This window comes from Bombina bombina, chromosome 7, assembly GCF_027579735.1.
Source record: "Bombina bombina isolate aBomBom1 chromosome 7, aBomBom1.pri, whole genome shotgun sequence".
NCBI classification, from domain to species: Eukaryota; Metazoa; Chordata; class Amphibia; order Anura; family Bombinatoridae; genus Bombina; species Bombina bombina.
The window spans coordinates 180,868,391-180,882,297 of record NC_069505.1 but is presented as its reverse complement, the minus strand read 5'-3'; the positions used below and the strand labels follow the sequence as shown (position 1 = coordinate 180,882,297).

General features: G+C 38.6%; 1 protein-coding gene across 1 annotated transcript in view; it reads right to left on the bottom strand.

Moving 5' to 3' along the window:
* Window positions 1-13,907, bottom strand: part of VWCE (von Willebrand factor C and EGF domains) — a 282,410-nt gene that overhangs the window by 250,651 nt on the left and 17,852 nt on the right. The window contains exons 2-4 of the mRNA XM_053720451.1: window positions 3,704-3,798; window positions 2,594-2,683; window positions 2,467-2,508 (exon numbers count right to left, since the gene is read on the bottom strand). Of these exons, the coding sequence (XP_053576426.1) occupies window positions 2,467-2,508; window positions 2,594-2,683; window positions 3,704-3,798 (227 nt within the window). The remainder of the gene's footprint in view (window positions 1-2,466; window positions 2,509-2,593; window positions 2,684-3,703; window positions 3,799-13,907) is intronic.

The window sequence follows — 13,907 nt, the reverse complement described above, 5'->3', positions numbered from 1 at the left end:
GAACAGCCAATAGAATGCAAGCTCAATCTGATTGGTTGATTGGATCAGCCAATCCGAATGAACTTGAATCTGATTGGCTGATTCAATCAGCCAAACAGATTTTTCCTACCTTAATTCTGATTGGCTGATAGAATCCTATCAGCCAATCAGAATTCGAGGGACGCCATCTTGGATGACGTCATTTAAAGGAACCTTCATTCGGCGAGTAGGTGTCGGGGAAGAAGGATGGATCCGCGTCAGCTGGAAGAAGATGGCTCCGCTCCGGATGGATGAAGATAGAAGATGCCGCTTGGATGAAGATGTCTGCCAGTCCTGATGTCCTCTTCTGCCCGGATAGGATGAAGACTTCTGCCACTCCGGATGTCCTCTTTTGGTCCATCGGTGCCCGGCTGGGTGAATACGACTCAAGGTAAGGTGATCTTCAGGGGGGTTTGGGTTAGAGTAGGGGTATGTGGGTGGTGGGTTTTAATGTTGGGGGGTGGTATTGTGTTTCATTTTACAGGCAAAAGAGCTGATTACTTTGGGGCATGCCCCGCAAAAAGCCCTTTTAAGGGCTGGTAATAGAGCTGTTAACTTTTGTAATTTAGATTAGGGTAGGGAATTTTTTTTTATTTTGGGGAGCTTTGTTATTTTATTAGGGGCTTAGAGTAGGTGTAATTAGCCTAATATTCTTGTAATCTTTTTTTATTTTTTGTAATTTAGTGTTTGTTTGTTTTTGTAATTTAGTTTAGTTTATTTAATTGTATTTAACTGTAGGTACTTTTAGTTAATTTATTTAATTTATTTATTGATAGTGTAGTGTTAGGTTTAATTGTAACTTAGGTTAGGATTTATTTTACAGGTAATTTTGTACTTATTTTAACTAGGTAGCTATTAAATAGTTAATAACTATTTAATAGCTATTGTACCTAGTTAAAATAAAAACAAAGTTGCCTGTAAAATAAATATAAATCCTAAAATAGCTACAATATAATTATTCGTTATATTGTAGCTATATTAGGGTTTATTTTACAGGTAAGTATTTATTTTTAAATAGGAATACTTTAGTTAATAATATTTAATTTATTTCATTAGATTAAAATTATATTTAACTTAGGGGGGTGTTAGGGTTAGGGTTAGACTTAGCTTTAGGGGTTAATACATTTATTATAGTAGCAGCGAGGTCCGGTCGGCAGATTAGGGGTTAATAAGTGTAGGTAAGGTAGCGGTGACGTTGAGGGGGGCAGATTAGGGGTTAATAAATATAATATAGGGGTCGGCGGTGTTAGGGGCAGCAGATTAGGGGTACATAGGTATAATGTAGGTTGCGGCGGTGTACGGAGCGGCAGATTAGGGGTTAATAATATAATGCAGGTGTCAGCGATAGCGGGGGCGGCAGATTAGGGGTTAATAAGTGTAAGGTTAGGGGTGTTTAGACTTGGGGTTCATGTTAGGTTGTTAGGTGCAGACTTAGAAACTGTTTCCCCATAGGAAACAATGGGGCTGCGTTAGGAGCTGAACGCTGCTTTTTTGCAGCTTCCTATGTTTCCTATGGGGGAATCGTGCACAAGCACGTTTTTCCAGCTAGCCGCTACCGTAAGCAACGCTGGTATTGAGGGTTGAAGTGACGGTAAATTCGGCTCAACGCTCCCTTTTTGGAGCCTAACACAGCCATTCAGAGAACTCTCAATACCAGCGTTGTTTAGAAGCAGCGCTAGAAAAAAAGACGCGTAGCTAACGCACCCCTTTGGCCGCAAAAACTCTAAATCTAGGTGTAATTGTTTTTTGTAAAATGGGCTGAACATGGGCATTTCATGAGTATATATATATATATATATATATATATATTTATATATATAAAACACCTTGTCATATACCTTTTAACCCTTATAAAAAAGGGTTTTCATTTTAACCCTTAGCCTTTACATAAGGTCTTCAGTCGCGCTAACCCAGTACGCGCCTATTTCGTTTGCACTGCTTATCATGACTTCAGCAAACAATAGTGCGCCACTTGTTGTCTGGCCCTTAATATTCTATGAATTTTGTGTGGAATTTTCTTTGGCTGGTTTCCAGAGGAACATAGAGGGCGGAGCTAAGGAAACCATTAGTGGGTGTGGTCAGTATTTGTGGTCAGTACTTGTGGTCAGTACTTGTGGTCAGTACTCAGACTGCTACAAAGTGTATTTTCATTTTTTTATTTTTTCAAATAAACGTAATAGGTTGTGATCTTTACATGAATCCGTGTTTTATCAAATATTTATTAAGCTTTCATTTTGCCATTAGGAAACATTTAAATAAAATGTACAATTAAATCTATAAGAAAGCTTTGCCTTATATTATAACCTAGATATGATGCAAAGATATACCACACTACCTTAGATTTTGCTACACAATTATTTCTAACCCTTACAGTCCGGCTTAACCCCCAAACATATAAAGTTTACCACTTTCAATAATTCTAGCAGAGACCTCTATAGTAATCTTTACCTTTGTCTTCCAAATCCTTCTCATGTTCACTGGCAAAGTCATCTGAAAAGAAACGAGTACCATATCATCAGCCGATAGGCGCACTAGTCGTTATATGAGCATAGAAATACAAGCTCATACTTACTACCTGAGCAAGTGACACCCTGGAGGCCGTCTCTGCAAGAGCAAAGGTTTGGAGCGATGCAGAATCCGCTGCCACAACCAAACGAACAGAGGGCTGCAAATAGGGAGCACAGATGAAGCATTTTTTACATACTGACAATCGTATAGTGTTGCAGCTTATCTCAAAAAACTGACTCAATTCTGATAGAGTGTAGGTATTATATTTTATGGAGCATTTTGCACCACAAATATAAAGTTTTACATAACATTTAAAGGGACAACATAGTTAACATTCAACTTTCATGATTAAGATACAGGGGCCTATCTATCAAGCTCTGAATGGAGCTTGAGGGCCCGTGTTTCTGGTGAGTCTTCAGACTCGCCAGAAACACCAGTTATGAAGCAGCGGTCTAAAGACCGCTGCTCCATAACCCTGTCCGCCTGCTCTGATGAGGCGGACAAGAATTACCACAATTCAACCCGATCGAGTACGATCGGGTTGATTGACACCTCCCTGCTGGCGGCAGATTGGCCGCGAGTCTTCAGGAGGCGGCGTTGCACCAGCTGAATACGGAGAGCGTATTGCTCTCCACATTCAGCGATGTCTGTCGGACCTGATCCGCACTCTTGGATCAGCTCCGACAGACATTTGATAATTCAGCCTCACAGATTGCAATTTCAACCAGATTTCCAATTTACTTTTATTGTCTAATTTGCTTTGTTCTCATGGTATCCTTTTGTGAAAAGGCATACCTAGGTAGGCTCAGCAGTTGGGAGCTAGCTGTTGATTGGTGGCTGCACATTTATGCCTCCAGTCATTTGCTCACCTGATGTGTTCAGCTATCTCCCAGTAGTGTATTGCTGCTCCTTCAACAAAAGATACCAAAAACTGAAGCAAATTTGATAATAGAAGTAATATGGAAAGTCATTTAAAATGATCAGTTCTACCTAAATCATGAAAGGAACATTTGGGGTTTCTTATTCTTTTAATTTGGTTTCTGGGCCTGTTTTAAAGATGCTTTCTAGTGTACAAATACAATAGTATATACTATTTTGTAAGAACATTTTATTTTTAAACAAATGACTGCCACTGGACACTATAAAAAGATTAAAACTCATTACATAGAAGACTTACGTTGGAGGCACTGGCCGGTGCTGGGAGACACAGTCCAACCTGGGCAACACCCACCTCCTATTCCTGAGATGCAAAAATGGGGTCCAGAACGGAGCCTGGTAGAAAACATTAAACATATTGTTTTTTTTCTTCCAGTATTGATGATCTATACATTCTAAGTCCTGGTAGCTATGTCACAGACAGCTTTATAGTAGATGCAGAGTACAGCTGAGAGATGTATTCTCCCTAGGTATTGTCTTCAATACACATGATTGGAGGACTCAGTAAACTGTTTGGCGAAAATAAAAAGTTGCTCAAAAATACATTACAAAGTACAGTTACACATATAATAACACTGTCTGAAAAAAAATATTTTAAAGAAGTATTGCACACAAAGTTATAAGGGCTCAAATATATGAGATCTCAGGTGTTAGAGAAAACAAAGGCAGGCAAATGGCTTTAACATAGAGATACATACATGTCTAAAGATATATTTGTATTTATATATATAAATGTCTATATATGTGTACAAATGTATTTATATGTATTTACAGACATACAGTATACACATATAAATACATAAAAACATATGTACATAACATATACTGTATATACATATATATATATATATATATATATATATATATATATATATATACTGTAGATATTTCCCATTAAAATGTTCTGCACATAGCATACCATGTATTTTTAAATAGATATATCTGTATATACCTATTCCTCTATATAATTATATATACTGTGTGTGTGTGTGTATATATATATATATATATATATATATATAGGTATAGATATATCTTGTACCAAAATACTATCATATATATATATATATATATATATTTATTGATGAATAAACAGAACATATTCTGCAATGTGAAGAACATTGGAATGTGATATATTCATATTTTCAGGTCAGGTTAGCGCACTTGAGAATATGCGATCAGGTTTTTTTCTACTTTTTCTCTCGATTGACTTCTATGGGGAAGAGGTTATCTTTTGTGTAACAGTCTAATTGCGCTAGAAGTAAGTGAGCGCAATAACTTACTTTACTTTCAACTCATAATACCAGAGTAACCCGCCGCACGTAATGAGTTTACTTCTAGCGCAATTAGCGCTATAGCGGAAGTGCTAAATACAGCTCCCTTGTATGAGGGACATTCACCCCATAATCTTTATTTTCAGTGCTATTAAATGGTGCATTTTTATAATATTTTAAGAAATGGGAATGCTTTGCATACACTTTTATGGGAGTTAAAGAGCTTTTTCCAAAACAGGATTATGAGTGTACATGTATTAGTCACATTATGGGGCCTATCTATCAAGCCGTTAACTTTTTTGCATTCGCCGGCACCAATGCGCTTGCCTAATATCGCATAACATCGCGGCAGCGGACCTGAATACGCTCTCATTCATAAAAAAAAAGTCAAAAAGCCACGCACCAAGTATGGGGCGATGAGCAGCAGACTGTTGTTAACTAGCAGTCATCGATCTCGCTGCTATTCGGCTTTTTACCAACTTTATTTATACCCTGTCACTAAACACCGCCACTATACTAAAATGTTTAACCCCTATTCCTCCGCTCCCCCACCCCACCGCAACTAAATAAATGATTTAACCCCTATCCCGCCACTCCCGGACCCCGCCGCCACCTACATAATGTTATTAACCCCTATCCCGCCACTCCCGGACCCCACCGCAACTAAATAAAAGTATTAACCCCTAAACCCCTGGCCTCCCACATCACTACCACTAACTAAATCTATTAACCTCTAAACCGCCAGCCCCCCATATCGCCATAAACTAAATTAAGCTATTAACCCCTAAACCTAACAATCCGCTAACTTTACATTTAAATTACCACATCCCTATCTTAAAATAAATTAAAACTTACTTGTAGAATTAAATTAAACTATATTAAACTATTAATTAACCTACCCTAACTGTTATACTACAATTACATTAAACTACCAATTAAATTAACTATATTACATATTGAAAAAAAAATAACCCTATTCAAATTATTTAAATCTACAATAAAAATTACTAAGTTACAAAAAAAATAAGTTACAAAAAAACAAAACACTAAATTATAAAATTATAAAAACAAACAAACACTAAGTTACAAAAAAAACACAGTATCAAAAATAAAAACGAATTACACCTAATCTAATAGCCCTATCAAAATAAAAAAGCCCCCCAAAATAAAAAAAAACCCTAGCCTACAATAAACTACCAATGGCCCTTAAAAGGGCCTTTTGCGGGGCATTGCCCCAAAGAAATCAGCTGTTTTACCTGTAAAGAAAAATACAAACACCCCCCAAAAGTAAAACCCACCACCCACACAACCAACCCCCCCAAATAAAAAGCCTATCTAAAAAACCTAAGCTCCCCATTGCCCTGAAAAGAGTATTTGTATGGGCATTGCCCTTAAAAGGGCATTTAGCTCTTTTACCTGCCCAGACCCTACTCTAAAAATAAAACCCACCCAAAAAACCCTAAATAAACCTAACACTAACCCCCGACGATCCACTTACAGTGTTTGAAGTTCCGCTTGAAGGATCCATCCAGCCGGCATACATATGCGGCGGCGCCCACAAAAGCTGGCGACGTATAATTCACCCATCGCCCGCAACGTTTTACTCCCATAAGCTAACCTAGACCCGTGTCGCAAATCGGTATCACATTTTCAGCGCAAGGACTTACACAGCAAAAATTTTGACATTTTACTCCATTTTTACCTCACCCCTAATCCTCTATTAACCCACATCGCAATAAACCTAAAATTATTAACCCCTAATCCGCCATTAACCCACAACGCAATAAACCTAATAAAACTATTAACTCCTAATCCACCAAACCCCCACAACGCAATAATCCTAATAAATCTATTAACCCATAATCCGCCAAACCCCCACAATGCAAATAACTAATTAAATTACTAAACCCCCCAACCTAACACCCCCTAAATTAACAACAGTTACCTAAATTAAAAAATACTAAGTTACAATTAAAGTTAAAAGCTAATGTTACTTAAAAATAAAAAAAAATAAGATTAAATTAATCTAAGATTACAAAAAAATAAAAGTCTAACATTACATAAAATAATAAACCAAATTATCAAAAATTACAATAATAAACCTAATCCCTATGAAAATAAAAAAGCCAGCCAAAATAAAAACCCTGATTTGAACAGCCAATAGTAATGTTAGACTTTATTTTTTGTAATCTTAGATTAATTTAATTTAGTTTTTCTTTATTTTTAAGTAATGTTAGATTTATTTTAATTGTAACTTAGTTTTATTAGGTTTATTGCGTTGTGGGTTAATGGCGTATTCGGGGTTAATAGTTTTATTAGGTTGATTGCGATATGGGTTAATGGCGCATTAGGGGTTAATACATTTATTAGGTTTATTGCGTTTTGGGTTAATGGCGGATTCGGGGTTAATAGTTTTATTAGGTTTATTGCGATATGGGTTAATGGTGCATTAGGGGTTAATACATTTATTATGTTTATTGCAATGTGGGTGAATGGCAGATGAGGTGTTAATACATTTATTAGGTAGTTTGCGATGTTGGGGTTTGCGGATTTAGTGGTTAATACATTTATTATTAGTTCCGATAGGGGTGATGGTGGATATAAGGGTTTTGACGTGTCAGGTTTATTTTTTGGAGGCGTATTAGACTTTTACGGGAGATTTAACAATTTTTTTTTCTTAGATGCAGGCAGTTTCTAACGTGCCGTAAATTACTGGCGACTCCAGAATTTTGTATTTACACACATTTCTGGACATCGCTAGTTTATCCGACTTACGGCACTTTATGAACTGCCAGCGCCGTATATGTGATTCCCCGATGTGCGAGGGGAAATTACGGGCGAAGCGGGTTTCAGCATTTACGCTGAAGCCTGTGCCGCATATGTAATCCCGCCCTAGATGTCTATGCTCAGAGGCGCATGAAAATCCATCATGTTTAATTATATAAAAACTCTAATAGTGCACCAATGAAAAGATGATTTGCTAGAATGTTCATACAGTTATAGAACCTTTAGACTGTAAGCTTTCCTTCTGTACTAGTTTTGTTTGCTCTGTTATATTATTTTTTTGTATCTTATCACAAATCTTTGTCATTGGATATCTCTGTACCCAACGCTACGGAATGTTGCAGCACTAAACAAATAAACGATAAGAAGAAGAAGAATAGAAGTATGCTGCATGTAACGTGGGGAAGGGAAGGAAGTCGCTCAGATCAGGACGACGTCTGTCTCGCACACTATTGTCTGCTTTATTTATTATCATTCTCTTAGCTCCCAAGTGTGTCTCTCTTCACCTCCCTTAACGCCTTATCATTTTTCCTTCCTATAGCTGTCAGTCTTCTCTCTCTGTCCTCATATTGTCTCTGTTTTCAGTCACATGGTTACTTCTCCTATCCCAGTCCTGGTTCTGTGTGTGCTGTTATCTTTTCGCTACCAGTCTTTCTTGTTGCTCACTTTTCTTCTTACCTAAAGCTGTGATATCTGTCTAGAATACAATGTAATCGCACACTAAATTGTCTTCTGCCTCAGTATTTTTATTCTTGCCCTGCACACAAGGCCTATCCATTTTAATAACAGCTAACTGCAAAAATATATACACAGCTTCTGTTATTGAACTTTATTGAAGTTTGCTAACTCTCTGTAACATATGGTATGGGACAGTTTGGTGAAAGTATTCATACTCACACCCAGTGACTATCACTCTAGACTTCAAGGGGCATGAACCCCAATTTTTTTTTATTCAATGATACAGAGGGTGCAAATTGTAACAACTTTCCAATTTACTTGTATTATCTCATTTACTTTTTTCTCTTAATATTCTTTGTTAAAAATCATACCTAGGTGGGCTTAGGAGCAGTAATGCATTACTGGAAGCTCGCTGCTAATTAGTGGCTGCACATATGTGTCTCTTGTTATTGGTTCACCCAAAGGGGCCAATTTATCATTATGCGGGCGGACATGATACACTGTAGCGGATCATGTTCGCTGTACATCGATAAATGCCGACAGCATACGCAGTCAGCATTTATCATTGCACAGTAATTTCTCTTGAAATGCTGGTGCAATGCCGCTCCTGCACATTTGCGGCCAATTGGCTGCTAGCATGGGGGTGTCAATCATCTCAATCATATCCAATCCGATGATTTCTGTCCGCCGCTTCAGTGGTGGCGGACGAGTTAAGGAGCAGTGGTCTTAAGGCCGCTGCTTCTAAACTCCTAAATCCAGCGATCCTGAAGGCTCGCACGGAATTAGAAGCTTGAGGGGTTGATAAATCGACCCCAAAATGTCCAGCTAGCTCCCAGTAGTGCATTACTGCTTTAAACAATGTATAACAAGAGAATGAAGTTAATTTGATAATAGAAGTAAATTGGAAATTTGTTCTAAAATGTATGCTCTATCTGAATCATGAAAGAAAAAATTAGGATGTATAGCCCTTTATAGGAGGGTATCCTTTTTAATATTTAAATGTAATTTGTAAATATGAATGCTATGCGTATCTCATGTGGAGTGAGGCTCTTCTTGTGATCTTATCAGTTTTATAATAATTTACTACGCTACACAATGTTCTCTGTATTGTGCCTTTGTTCTCTTGTAACAAAAGATACATAAGAAGGAAACTACCAAGTGACATATTCTCCATTACCCACAGAAGCTCAAATCCAGAGGAATAAAATCATGTAAATATATAAGACCTAGAGAGAAGTCTTCTCTCTCTCACTGAACAGCACCACTTACCTTATGTGATTGAGGACAATGAGGTGAGCACATTATTTACAGGGTGAAGTACCCTTATAGGCATGTGATACAGACAATATTGCTTAAAAAGAATACAAAGAGATTATTTGTGGACACCAGAGAGATTTTATTTTGACTACAGTTACAAATATGATTTATTTTATTTTACTGAAAATATGAAATCTGCAAAAAGTAATCCTGTATTAAGCATAAATGAGTGGTGCATAAATGAGAGGCTTTGAAGGCCATTAGCATAGATTGGAAGAGCAATCTCTATATCTCTGATAAAATACTTGTCACATATTCATTGACCATAGGTGGTACAAGAATATACATTTTGGGGGTATAGCTAGGGTGGTCACAAAGCTAAATGTAAAGGGTGCTGTGGTCCTCATCTGATACTATTTATTCCTGCCTTTCTTTTCTATAAACCCCCTTCACCCTCATTCATCTCACTACTTCTTTAGGACTGAGTACTGAACATGTAAAGGAAGAACTTATAACAGCTGGTACTTCTGAGGGTTTGGGTTGTAGCAATAATAATAAATGGGGGTTCATAGGAAACCTCAGCACTCATCTAAAACAAATAAGATACCTCATCCTATATAATAAAAGGCATACCTTGCCCGTGACACTGCAACTGAGGATCAGACAACAGAGAGGGTGGGCGGGGGCGGGCATTGCCGGGCGGGAGTGGGGGCGGGTGGGGCCGCTGCACTGCAGAAAATGGCCCATGTACATGGGCTTTAGGAGTAGTCATATACAGTATTGACGCCCCGCAGAACATTCATACTCATATAAAGGACACAGGGAGTACATGTAGATTGTAAGCTCTCCAGAGCAGTTTCCCCCTTGTTCTGTATTAATACGCTTTGTTTATTTTGTTTTATGTATTTCTTTTTCTACCATGAATCAGTGTAATGATGCTACCCTATTAAACCAGAGCTACAGTATTTACAAAAAATAATAATTGTGATTAGTCATACTATGTGTTATTATGTGAAAATTGAAAGGGATATGAAACTCAATTTTTTTCTTTCATGATTCAGATAGAGAAGCAGTTTTAAGCAACTTTCTAATTTACTTCTATTATCAATTTGGCTTTGATCTCTTGGTATTTTATTTGAGCAGCAGGAATGTAAGCTTAGGAGCTGGCCCATTTTTGGTTCAGAAACCTGGGTAGCTACATTTAGCCACCAATTAGCAAGTGCTACCCAGGTGCTAAACCAAAAAGTAAGCTTACATTCCTGCTTTTCAAATAAAGATACCAAGAGAACAAGGACAATTTGCTAATAGGAGTAAATTAGAAAGTTGCTTAAAATTGCTGCACTCTCTGAATCATAAAAACAAATTGGGGGTTTTATATCTCTTTAACTCAAAATAAGGAGAACATTTTGGGGCCGATAGTCGGACAGACATGATCCAATGTAGCAGATCATGTCCGCCCGACATCGCTGAATGCCAACAGCATACGCTGTCGGCATTAAACATTGCACAAGCGGTTCTGGTGAACTGCTTGTGCAATGCCGCTCCCTGCAGACTCGTGGCCAATCGGCCACTAGCAGGGGTTGTAAATCATCCCGATTGTATGAGATTGGGCGGATTCCACAGCCTATTCGGCCCTTAATAAATTGGCCCAATAGTCTTATTAGTTAAACCCTTTTTTTTTCTCTCATCATTCAAACATTCTTTGTTGAAGAGAATACATAATTAAGTACCGTGCAAGTCTGGAGCACTATGAAACAGCAGTTTTGTAAGAATCTTTCTGAGCACTAGATTACCTGTATAACATTGTTAAAATCATGCTTGTAAATTCTTGCAAACACTGCTTCCATAGTGCTTCAGGCACGTACACACTACTAAGCCTATCTGCTTTTTAACAAAGAATACCAAGAAAACAAAGTAAATTTGATAATAAAAGTAAATTAGAATCTTTAAAAAAAAATTTTTTTATTGTACATTAGATCTGAATAATGATTTAATAATTTTGGGTTCCAAGTCCCTTTAAATATGTGGGTGCTTTTTTTATTGTGCCATAAATACAATGTAACTACAGGACCCACCATTGTGCTAAAAGAACTAAACTGGCTGTCGCTGGAATCCAGACGCACCCTCCATCTTTCCAGTCTTGTGTTTAAGAGCTTTTCTGGGAAGCTCCCACCCTACCTGAGCAGAATGCTCTTCCCGGCTCTTCCCACCTCCCATAACCTTCAGTACCAGCACATTATTTTGTTTGCCTCCATACAAAAAGAAAGCAGCTCGATCTTCCTTTTCCTACAGAGCACCACAATTATGGAACAACCTCCCGCACACTTTCAAACCTTCCCCAAGCCTAAAATCCTTCAATAAATCCCTCTTTGCATATCTCAAAACAGAATGCACCTGTCATGGTTGATTATATATTTCCTACCTGTTCTATGTTAAATGTTTGCATATATTGTGTATTAGTATTGTTTTGTATTTTATTGTACCCTATTGTATCAATGCAATGTTTTGTAGATCCAGGACATGCTTGAAAACGAGAGAAATCTCAATGTATCCTTCCTGGTAAAATATTTTATAAATAAATATGTGTATCCTGTGAACTATTCCAGTTCACATGCAGTATGTGCATGTTTTGGGTGTCCGTTTAACTGAATGCATGTGTGTGACATTATTCATTCTGTGGCTTTATGCTAAAGCTAATGTGCTGTGGGGGTTAAACATGCATTTACCTTTTCCTAAGAAACTTTTATTTGTGTAAAATTCATCCTGAGCTGACCCCGGCACCTATGCTTTTTAACCCTATTATGCATGAGAAATAATGGCACACTGGTTGCTGTTATAAAAACCTTTCGGCTAGATTACGAGTTGTGTTAAAAAGCCGCGTTAAGAGGTCCTAATGCTGCTTTTTTAATAACGCTGGTATTACGAGTCTTGAAATGACAGGTTCACCGCTCACTTTTTTGGTCAGACGCGAAAATACTGCAAATCCACTTACGTCAATTGCGTATCCTATATTTTCTATAGGACTTGCATAGCGCCGGTATTACGAGTCTGACAAAAAGTGAGCGGTACAGCCTCTCCTGTCAAGGCTGATACCGCATTTAAAAGTCAGTAGTTAAGAGTTTTATGGGCTAACGCTGTAACATAAATCTCTTAACTAAAGTGCTAAAAAGTACACTAACACCCATAAACTACCTATTAACCCCTAAACCAAGGCCCCCCCCCCCACATCGCAAACACTAAATAAAAATGTTTAATCCCTAATCTGCCGAACCGGACATCGCCGCCACTATAAAAAATATATGAACCTCTAAACCACCGCCCTCCCGCATTGCAAACACTAGTTTAATTTTATTAACCCCTAATCTGCCATCCCTAACATCGCCGACACCTACCTACATGTATTAACCCCTAATCTGCCGCCCCCAACGTCGCCGCAACTATATTAACCCCTTAATGACAACTGACGTACCAGGTACGTCATGCATTAACAAGCAGTTAATGACAATGGACGTACCTGGTACGTCAGTTGTCAAACAGAGTGCTAGAAGCGATCACAAATGCTTCCAGCAGCTCTGAGGGTATTGCAGTGATGCCTCGATATGGAGGCATCCTGCAATACCACTTTACAAGCCTCCGATGCAGAGAGAGCCACTCTGTGGCCCTCTCTGCACCGGTAGCGATAGTGCCAGTGTCCGCCGGGTGCACGATGCGCGTGCGCGTGCACGATGCGCGTGCGCGTGCAAGATGCGCGAGTGTGCACGTGAGCGTGCATGTGCGTGTGGACGGGGCGTGCGTGCACGTGCGCGCTCGTGCACGTGCGCCCATTAGCCACACTGACACCAATGAATGAGGGCAGACAGGGGAAAAAAAAGGGATTTTTTTTAAAAAAAAATATAAAAGGATCTGGGAGGGGGTGGGGGTGGGGGTATTGTGGGGGCTGCTACACTACAGAAATAGTTTTTTAAGTAAAAAATAAAATAAAAATACTTTTTGGGGGGTTTTTGGGGCCAAACTGGGTACTGGCAGACAGCTGCCAGTACCCAAGATGGCGGTAATTAGGTAGGGGAGAGGGTTAGAGAGCTGGAGGGGGGATCAGGGAGGTTGGGGCTAAGGCAGGGGTCCATCACAGCTAAAATACTTTATTATTTTTATTTTTTTTTTAAAAAAAAACCTCTTTTATTTAGTACTGGCAGACTTTCTGCCAGTACTTAAGATGGCGGGAACAATTGTGGGGTGGGGGAGGGAAGAGAGCTGTTTGGGAGGGATCAGGGGGTGGGATGTGTCAGGTGGGAGGCTGATCTCTAAAATTAACCCTGCAAGCTCCCTACAAGCTACCTAATTTAACCCCTTCACTGCTGGGCATAATTAACGTGTGGTGCGCAGCAGCATTTAGCGGCCTTCTAATTACCAAAAAGCAACGCCAAAGCCATATAAGTCTGCTATTTCTGAACA